The sequence below is a fragment of the Phyllosticta citriasiana genome (assembly GCF_038021145.1).
Source record: "Phyllosticta citriasiana strain CBS 120426 chromosome Unknown IWZ02scaffold_4, whole genome shotgun sequence".
Classification (NCBI taxonomy): domain Eukaryota; kingdom Fungi; phylum Ascomycota; class Dothideomycetes; order Botryosphaeriales; family Phyllostictaceae; genus Phyllosticta; species Phyllosticta citriasiana.
This window is the reverse complement of record NW_027117281.1, coordinates 1,879,227-1,888,692: the sequence shown is the minus strand read 5'-3', so window position 1 is coordinate 1,888,692 and position 9,466 is coordinate 1,879,227. Positions and strand designations below refer to the sequence as shown.

Below are 9,466 nucleotides of genomic sequence, written 5' to 3'. Positions count from 1 at the left end.
GGTGAGGTAGGTGGTGATCATGTACAGTACCAGCCGCCGCCCATTTGGCCTGTTTTCCCCCGTGCCCTGTCCCTCTGCTTTCCCCCTTCTTCGGCGCTCGCTCGTCGTGCGTTGTGGCGCCTGCTTGGAGCTACCGTATAAAGGCGTGCGTGTAGTATCTACCACCTACCGTCACCGTTCGCTCCAAATACGCCCATCGCCATTCGCTCGTTCGCTCAACCTACCTTTGCATTCGCCAGAAACTAGGCAAAATCCAATCAACATTGCCCAAGCAGCCCATTCAGACACCATGGCTTGGTCGCCCTCTCGTCTCGTTTTCCAAGCGGCGCTCTTCCTCGTCGCCGTGCCCGTGGCCGTCGTCAATGCGTCCGTGACGTGCCTGACAGTCGGCAGCACGGCGACGGCGACGTGGACCAACAGCGCGGGCCAGAGGTGCACTTTTTCGGGCGTCGTGGGTAGCAACTATGGGGCCAATTCGGCGGGCGGAGAGTGCGTTTGATTTCTTTGACTCCTTCGGGTCCCCTTTTTGCTCTTTTGTATCTTTGCATTTGTTTTTCTTTTCTTCTGTCCGATCTGAAATTAGACTTCTGTTATCTTTCATCATTTCCATCTCATCTCATCTTTTTAGAAGTCTCGTTGTGAACGATTTGTTGGTCCAAGTGCTTGAATTGACTGGAGTTTCCATGGCTGTAGGTACAGCTGCAATGGGCGCTGCGGCGCCGGGTGCTCGGGCACTGCAATCGGTAATGCGTACACGCAAGACTGCTTCACGCACGACATTTGCTCGTACTTTGAAAATGCAAGCGGTGGCTCAAGGTACGTGAACTTTTGCCATTGGAGTACGCAGTTCGAGGATTCGCCAAGCAGAGACTCACGACCTGATCAAAACATAGTGACCCCAACTGCGGCTCGGCCTACAACTCAGCAATCGACGATTTTGCTCTCGGCGCGGCGGATGGCTGTGGGCAGACGAACCCGTCGAATGCGGCCGTTGCTCCCTCGACGAGCCCGGTCTGCTCTTGAGCTGAGACGGATGATGTTGGAGGAGACGGACGCGTTCCTTGTGCAGGCGGGCGGGCCGAGAGGAGCTGAGCTACGGCAAGTTGGGCATGGGTTGTAAAAGCTTAATGCTGCAAGCTGGACGATGACGACGAAGAAAATGTGCCTATGATGCATGCATGCATAAGGAGAAGGTAGCATGATGAGATGGTTACTCAAAGAAGACGGTAGATTATCAATGGGGAAGAAAAGATGAAACGCACGCAGCAGGCGGAACAAAATGACAATTGACGTTGCAAGTTTCAACATTGAAAACAGCAAAAATAATTTGAAAAACGTTCAAGTGTGACTGGCCTCTTTTTTTTTGGTGACACGGACAAGGTGGGTAGCGGGGGATGGTCCTGGTTGGTGTTGTATGCGCACGGTCTAAAGCGGTATAGATGGCTGCGGCCAAAGGATCTGTTGGTGCTTCGCAACACTGCACCTTCATCCTGCAGTCTCGGACGCTGCAAAATGCTGTCAATCCTGCGCAAAGCCCGGTTGAAGGACAAGGAGATGCGCATCTTGATGCTGTCAGTCAGGAGCATTCCGGGGTCGAAGTCGAAGGCGAGTAGCTGACATGCGAACAGCGGCCTTGACAATGCGGGAAAGACGACCATAGTCAAGCGCATCATGAAGGAGGATGTCAATAGCGTCAGCCCGACGCTCGGGTTCATCATCAAGACGATTGAATACGACGGGTAAGTGAATTGGCGCCTGGAAGAGTGCATGGGCTTTCGGTTGACGGGACAGAAAGATACAAGCTCAACATTTGTAAGGTGGTCGCCTTCCCCGATGCAGTGCAACAACGACTGAGGCTGGGCTAGGGGACGTCGGCGGGCAGAAGACGTTGCGGACGTACTGGAAGAATTATTTCGAAAAGACAGACACGCTCATCTGGGTCGTGGATGCGACAGACCGGGAGCGGCTGGAGGATTGCGGCAAAGAGCTTCGGGGGCTGCTGCTGGAGGAGGTTCGTGTGTTTTGTTTCTGTGTGAGTGAGGTGACCCCTGCACACATGACGCTGACTGGGACCTGGGCTGGACAGCGCCTCATGGGAGCGAGCTTGCTCGTCTTCAAGAACAAGAGCGACGTCGGCGGATCCATGGCCGACGACGAAATCAGAGAGGTTGGTGCATCATGCACGGTTGCATTTGTTTGTTTGACACTGCCTAAACCACCAGCCAGGGCCTCCATCTCGACGCCATCACGACGCACAAGTGGACCATCATGTCTTGCAGCGCCATGACGGGGCTGAACCTGGACGAGGGGCTGCGGTGGGTGATCCAGGACGCCAGGGACCGACTGTTCCTGTTCTGAAGCTGCAAGGAGGAGTTAGACTGCATGTAGACTAGGTAGCTGGTGTCGTAAATGGACAATTGACGGCACGGCCCTCGATCGAGTGAGAGACGCAGCGCATGTTTGTTTACTTGCTGTGCTGTAGCGGCAACATGAACCGTCCAACCACACCAAATCTGGCTGTGCTGCCTCGCCTTACCTCGAACACCCCTCCACCCACTGCACGGGGATAGCCTACCGATCTTCTCGTCCCTAGCAGTCGCGTCGCCACTCCGCTCCGCTCAGCACCGCACCGCACCGCACCAGACCAGCTGCCCGAGGACATGTCGCGCTCCACGTCCCCAGCGCCGCCGCCTGCCCCAGCTCCACCAGCTCCACCAGCTCCAGCAGCTCCAGCTGAGCCCACCAGTCCAAATAGCCCCAACAGCTTCCTCGCCCACGTTCGCCAGCTCACCGAAAAGCGCGACAAGGAAGACGCCGAGCGCAGCCGTCTTCTCGAAGAGCAGATCCTGCAAGGTCGCGCTGAGCGGGCCGCCCGCAGAGCTGGTGAGCGCCCGCCCGCGTTGTTTTGTGTTTTGAACCAAGGCCATCGTCCACTAACTCGGCCCAGAGCGCCAACGCTCGCTGTCGCCCGACAAGACGACCTCCCAAGTCGCTTCCCCCTCGTCCATTGGCCCTCAAGATTCCTCTTTGGAATCCCGACAGGACATGGACTCGCCTACACGCCACATGTCGCACCGAGACACGCTGCAGCGCCTCGTCGGCACCGACCCAGCCCATGACGAAACTGCCGCGCCCACCAATGCCTCGCCCAAACCCTCGCAAACACCATCATCCCTTTCCCGTTCCAACACCGTTTCGTGGCAGCAGCGCCGTCCCAATTCGTCAGCCGGTCGCCGGCCTCTCAGCTTTGCTTCCCCAGACAACCCCGCTTCCAAATCATCCACCCCAGCGCCCTCGACGCCTGCCGCTGCCGAAGAGCCTGTTTCGAGATCGGAAATCGCACGCTCGCTAGGCTCCAAGGATCCTTCGTGGTTCAAACAGACTCCTGACCGCGGCATTGGCTCTCCAGCTTATCGTCGCAGTCAAGAGGACGTCGCTTCAGGCGGCGACGTCATGCCAGGCCGCAGACCGCTGCCTGCGGCGCCTCTACGCGACTCAATGGCAAGCAGCGCTGTGAGTCCGCCTCCAGATAGCGCTCGCTCAAGCTCGCCGTCAAGGGTCGGCTCGGCCAGAGACAGCGCCGCTTGGAGCAACCGCTTCTCGCGAGATACCTCTGTGTCCGGATATAGCAACACGGACATCAAGTCTTCGCCGTTGGATTCGGTCAAGATTCCACCTCCGTCGGCCGAGGGCGATGATGGCCAACAGCGGTCGACCATATCTCCTTCACAGGCGCGTCTCTCGCAAGAAAGACCAGCCTCTCCCACCAAAGGCATGGGTGGTTTTGTCCAGAGCGCAATGATGCGTAGATCCGATAGCCAAAATAAGAGATGGAGCGTGCACACGGGTAGCGGTCTGAGCAGACAAAATTCCACAGCCAGTCTTGTTGGTGGACTTGGAGGTAGCTTGCCGAAGCTAGAGCCTACGCCTGGCTTCCTCTCCCGGGAGGGTGGTTCGCGACCTGGCTCTGGGCATAGCAATAGCACCGTGACGCCAGCTGCGGGGGACAAGGTTGATCAGTCGCCGAGAGATGGCGGCGTGCGGCATTCGCTCTCTCAACGGCACAGCAGAGGTAGGTCGGTCACATCGTTGGACGAGCAGTCGGGACAGTCGAAGCGCTGGAGTCGCAGTCCTACAAAGACGAGTTGGTTAGAGACGGCGCTGAGCACGCGGGCTGAATCGCCTCGGCAAGCCCAGCCGCCGCCGCAGGAGCCTAGCTGGAAGGCGGAAATCAGTAGGATCAAGGCGGAAAAGGAAAAGGCCAGCGCAGAGGCTCAAAGAGCGAGCAGTGAGGATGCGACAGCCAAGAAGAGCGACAAAACTGACACGCAGGGCCCCGCAACTCCCGCCAGCCCTACCAAATTCCCCAGAGACGCTTCACGCGGATCTGCGCCGGGGGGTGTCGCGCGACCGCCAGACTGGGGCCTGAGCCCGTCCGAGGAAATTACCGACCGCCAGCAACCTCAAGCTCCTGAATCATCCGGAGTCTCAGCAACATCACCTAGAACAACCAACAAAACTCCATCATCTCCCGCCATGGAGACGGCGACTGAGACTGTTGCTGCACTAAACCCCAAGTCGCCCTCTGAGAAGATGGACAAACCGGACACTGCCAGCGGCTCACCGGGAGCTGCGTCAACTAAGAGAACCCCTGTCGGCAAGCCCGAGACGGCTTCCTCGCAGCGCCCTGGAGATTTACGAGCAAACCTCAAGTCCCGCGCACCTCCCTCTACCGCGGGAGGTAAGAACGAGCAGGTTGCCGAATTCCAAAATGTTTTCGGCAAGCTCAAAAAGACGCAGCAGGAGAAGTATGTTGCCCCTGACACGTTCAGGGATAACATCACGCGCGGCAAAGCTGCCCTGAACGAGACTGGAGGCGTACCTCCCAGGCAAAAGAAGGACGAGCTCAGGGACAGCTTGGTCAAGCAAAAAGAATCCATTCAACAGAAGGCGAAAGAGACGGGTGGCACCCATGCCCGGGTTGCCTCTGCTAGCAAACCGCCAGCGGCAACTCCAGAGGCGCTAAAAGCACGTAAAAATCTCGGCAGAAATGACAGCATGTCCAAGACTTCCAAGGACAGTGCCGACGAAAAGAAGGTGCCGGAAGCGTTGGCAAGGTTCAAAGATCTCAACAAGGGAGGCCCTGCCTCGAAGCCCCAGCCATTTGGGTCGAGAGAGCAGGCAAAGCGAACGGATGTCGGAGAGAGGACGAGAGGAAAGAGCATCGATGAAAAGAAACCAGAGTCGGCAAAATCCTCTGATGTATCGGAGAAGGAGCAGAGAGAGAGTTCTCCTGAAAAGAAACCCGAGGCCAAGGAAGCTGAATCGCCAGTCAAGCCGCCCTCAAGAAAAGCTACTATGGAAGAGAGCGTACCGGACAAAGCTCCTGAGCAAGAAAAGGAGAAGGAGGTAGAGTCGCCAATCAAGCCGCCCTCAAGAAAGCCCACCATGGAAAAGAGCATTCTGGACAAGGCTCCTGAGCAAGAGAAGGAAAAGGAGGCCGAGTCGCCCGTCAAGCCACTTCAGAAAAGGCCTACCATGAGCAAAAACATATCGGAAAAGGAAGCGGAGAAGAAGGAGGCACCTATCAAGCCTGTCCAGCAAAGAATACCGGGAAAGATTAGCGACCGTTGGAATCATGGTGCGCTCGAGTCGCCGACCAAAGACATCGAGCCGCCCAACAGACTACAATCTCGATCTCCTGTCAAAATACCTGACCGCTTCAACTCCCCAGCGGCGTCGCCTACCAAGTCCTCAGTTGCAGAAACTAAGGAAAAGGAGGCCCCGTCTAAGTCTCCGGAACGGCCATCTGCTAAGCTCCCGGATCGGACAACTTCGCCGACGAAGGAATCTCCCGCGCTGACCAAGCACGATGAACCTGCCAAGGTCGACGAAAAGCCGGTCAGGAAGCCAGGGTCAATCGATCTCAAGAAGGATGAGAAAGAAAGTGATACGGCTGATTCCAAGAGATCTTCCGGCAAGCTTGCCGATCGCTTTCACCCTGGGTTGGCTGCCATGCTGGCGCGCGGCCCGTCTCCCATGTCCGCCAACGTTCCTGGGGCACGAGGTTCGTCTGGGCCAAGCGCTTCGGCCACGACAGAATCTCCGGAGGCAGGCACCACGAAAGAACTTACTCATGCTACCAAAGGTCGCGCCAAAGGACCGAAGCGACGGGCTCCCAAGGCCAAGTCATCTGCTCCCAATTCAACACCAGTATCTGGGGCGGCATCACCAACTAAGGAAGCTCCCCCTCCTTCAGAGACCCCATCATCCCCGCGAAAGGACGTTCTTTCAAGCCCGTCACCGCCGAGCGAGGAATTCAAGGAAACCAAGTCGTCGTCTCCGTCGTTGGGCTACCGCGATACTCTTTCAAAGCCTAGGCCCATGGCTCCAAGAAAGTCGGAGGAGGTCATGAGAAGAGTCTCTGCTAAGCTCGACAGTCCAAAACTCGACGGCCCTACGGAGTCTGTCATTCCTGCCAAAAGTTCTGATCTCTCGAAGAGAATATCCGCGCAGATTGAGGCCAAGCGCTCGAGTTCGGGAGCCTCGGAGAAATCCGAAAAGCATGAGCCTGCAAAGGAGCCGTCGACACTCGAAAAGCTCGAAGGCGGAGGTCCTTCTGTGGTCAGGAATTCCCCAAGTCCGCCAAAACCCCTTGAAACCAAGATGGAATCTCCCAAAGAAACTGCTGGATCTGCAAAGAGCTCCCCAACTCCCAGCTTGGAATCCCCGACAAAGTCACAGGCCGCTTCGCGCATCGCTGCTTTGAAGCAAAACATGAAGGACCCAAACTCGACCCTTCCTGATTCTCCAAAGTCGGTCAAGTCAATCGCCTCTCGGGCCAGCCAGCAGCTTGTTTCTCCAGCGAGCTCAGGTCGCCAAAGTCCGGTTGGACCTGTTGAGCCTCACAAGCCAAGCCTTAAGGATCCTCAATTCGTCGCGCCTCAACCTCGGAAACCTCTGTCATCCAGTACCTCCATCGGGGCCACGAGGCCGTTGACTGCCCTTGCGAAAGACCTCAAAATTGCTTCGCCAGAGAAGGATGACGACGATAAAAAGCCTCCGACGCCAGCGAAGGATGAGGAGGAGAAGCCGGCAACGCCTGCCAAGGATGATAAATTCACTGGCGAAGGCGTAAGCTCTGTAAAGAATGTGGCGGCCATGTGGGGCCGACAGCATGAGTCTCCAGCAATGTCTTTGCCGCGCGCCAAGTCTCCCATCAAGCTTCCCACGAGATTGGACGACAATTTTCCTGTCAACAAGGAGTTGCCAAAGCCCCCAACGGACCTGGGAATTGGAAAACTTGGTGACAACAAAGAGGATCGGTTACCAAGCAAGTTCGAGTCGAAGCTAATTGCGACGCCAGCCATCAGTGAACTTCCCCCGCAGCCTCCAAGGAAAAATGGCTCTGTGTCGTCTATTTCGCGCAAGCCTTCGGTGGATTCGGCTATCCCTCAACAGTCCGAAGCAGGGCGCATGTTTGCCGACTTTTTCGACGAGGCTCCTGTTACGAATGGCAAACTGGACATTGACACAAACGCTATCCTCACTGCCGACCCCCTAGGCACGCAGAAAATTAAGACTCTGCGCAAGGAAATTCAAGAAATCTCTGGAGATGGCAAGCTCGCTCATGTCCCCAGCCAAGAGGAGCACATTTTGTTCGACAACTTGATGTACCTTTGCACGCACTCCTTTTCTCTGCCCAACGGATCCAAAACCATCGAAGTGTACCACTGGATTGGTTCGCAAGTGCCAGAGCCTGCCGTTGAGGACGCTCAACTATTCGCACGCAAGTTCGCCCGCGACGCTGGTGGAAAATTGGTCATGACGAGACAAGGCAAGGAGACTCCGTACTTTTTCCAGGCTCTTGGAGGCATCGTGATCACCAGGAAGGGGACCCGAATTGACCACTCGAAGGAGTACATGCTCTGTGGAAGGCAACACCTGGGCCACATGGCTTTTGATGAGGTCGACCTCAACCTTTCCAACCTTTGTTCCGGATTCCCGTTCCTTATCTCGTCGCGGACTGGTTTGCTTGCTGGAAAGGTCTTCTTGTGGAAGGGCGTCGGTTGCAATGCCGAGGAACTTGGGTGCGCTCGTCTCATTGGCATGGACTTGGGTCTCACGCCCGAGATTGAAGAGGTGGACGAAGGCAAGGAGTCTGACGCTTTTCTCAATCTCTTCCCCGCGCCCGACGGCCAACCGAAGAGGATACCACGGTCGGCGGATCATTGGCGTCTAAAGGCTCGGCATGAAAAGTACAGAGTCCGGTTGTTCCGGATCGATGAAAAGGCGCAGCAGGCAGGCAGTAGCTTCCAGGTGAGCTCCTTGTGGCCCGCCTTGATGCGGCGTGTCTCTGCACAAAGCACTGGCAGTCAAAATGGCCCACAATCGCCAACACAAGAACAGAACCCCGGGACTTCCAAGCCCAACATGACTGCCGAGGTCAATGAGATCGCTCCCTTCAGCCAGGCGGACATTGAGGCCGAGAACATTTACGTTCTGGATGCGTTCTTCGAAATCTACATGTGGGTGTTTTCAATCATGAGCATGTTAGTTTCCGCTAACAAATCTCCAGTGTCGTCGGCGCTCTTTCTCGTAGCCAATGTCTCGCCTTTAGCACGGCTCTCATGTTCGCGCACGAATATGGCATCCTTGCCGCCTCGTTGGACGACCGACCTTTTGTCCCGGTTAGCACTGTTGTCTTGGAGGGCGTTCCTCGCGACATGAAGGCCGTCTTCCGCAACTGGGAGGACGGCCAGCAGCCAACTGCGGCCCTGATGGCTGGAAAACCGCGCCGCGGCCGCAGTCTGCGCATTGTTGGCCTGCAAGCCGCGCTTGCTGCTACCAAAGCTGCGCCGTCGCCAACATCTGCTTTGGCCCCTCCTCAGTAAATCACGGTTTCTTCACGAATCTCAATGGTCAACGATACACGCTCTGTCGCCTGCAAACGAAACCGGAACCGGCCTTTCGCGCATCGGTGCCTGCCCAGACGACCGGACGGCTTGCTACGGCTTTTCGTCCCGCTCACCATCACACCCACCAACCTTCTCTGCAGGCACCGGTGTCAGTAGCAGCGTCCATAGCGCAGCGTCTCGGCAGGGGTGTGCTCTCGGCCTGTCCAAGCCCTCCCGGCTTCCCCTCGCAGGACTACCCACAGAGCTACTGCGCCGGTATCGAAACGACTACTTTCACTGCCCATGCATACGCCTTCTCCCACGCCCTTACCTCGTGATCTCGTCACGAACGCACTCGTCGCGTCCGCCTCTACGTATCACATCGCACGTCACATGAACCTCAATTCTCCTGCTGTCTTCTGCTGTAAATATCAGTGTGGTGCTAATGGTGCTCGGCTGTTTGCTCGCCTTGCACCCGTTCGATCACCATGTGGACGATGGTCGCTTGGTTGACCGGCGGCTGTTTTCTTTCACGGACGATTGATCGACGCCATGGCTCTCCGCTGATT

General features: G+C 56.7%; 4 protein-coding genes across 4 annotated transcripts; all 4 read left to right on the top strand.

The window, feature by feature from the left end:
• Nucleotides 1–289: 289 nt before the first annotated feature.
• IWZ02DRAFT_374379 (uncharacterized protein) lies at nucleotides 290–1,023 on the top strand (the record flags this gene model as incomplete). Its single annotated transcript, XM_066764755.1, has 3 exons — nucleotides 290–489; nucleotides 694–816; nucleotides 894–1,023. 3 exons carry the CDS (start codon nucleotides 290–292, stop codon nucleotides 1,021–1,023), a joined length of 453 nt encoding a protein of 150 aa, XP_066624779.1.
• Nucleotides 1,024–1,268: 245 nt separating this feature from the next.
• Nucleotides 1,269–2,411, top strand: IWZ02DRAFT_214789 (ADP-ribosylation factor). Its single transcript, XM_066762736.1, has 6 exons — nucleotides 1,269–1,571; nucleotides 1,629–1,739; nucleotides 1,796–1,812; nucleotides 1,866–2,011; nucleotides 2,087–2,167; nucleotides 2,227–2,411. Exons 1-6 carry the CDS (start codon nucleotides 1,513–1,515, stop codon nucleotides 2,356–2,358), a joined length of 546 nt encoding a protein of 181 aa, XP_066624778.1. The 5' UTR covers nucleotides 1,269–1,512; the 3' UTR covers nucleotides 2,359–2,411.
• Nucleotides 2,305–3,528, top strand: IWZ02DRAFT_516429 (uncharacterized protein; the record flags this gene model as incomplete). Its single annotated transcript, XM_066770679.1, has 2 exons — nucleotides 2,305–2,883; nucleotides 2,948–3,528. Coding segments are annotated over exons 1-2 (804 nt in total), but the record flags the coding sequence as incomplete, so codon positions are not given.
• Nucleotides 3,529–7,671: 4,143 nt separating this feature from the next.
• Nucleotides 7,672–8,894, top strand: IWZ02DRAFT_374546 (uncharacterized protein; the record flags this gene model as incomplete). The annotated part of the gene is made up of 3 exons (XM_066764765.1): nucleotides 7,672–8,352; nucleotides 8,428–8,528; nucleotides 8,579–8,894. 3 exons carry the CDS (start codon nucleotides 7,672–7,674, stop codon nucleotides 8,892–8,894), a joined length of 1,098 nt encoding a protein of 365 aa, XP_066624776.1.
• Nucleotides 8,895–9,466: the final 572 nt, after the last annotated feature.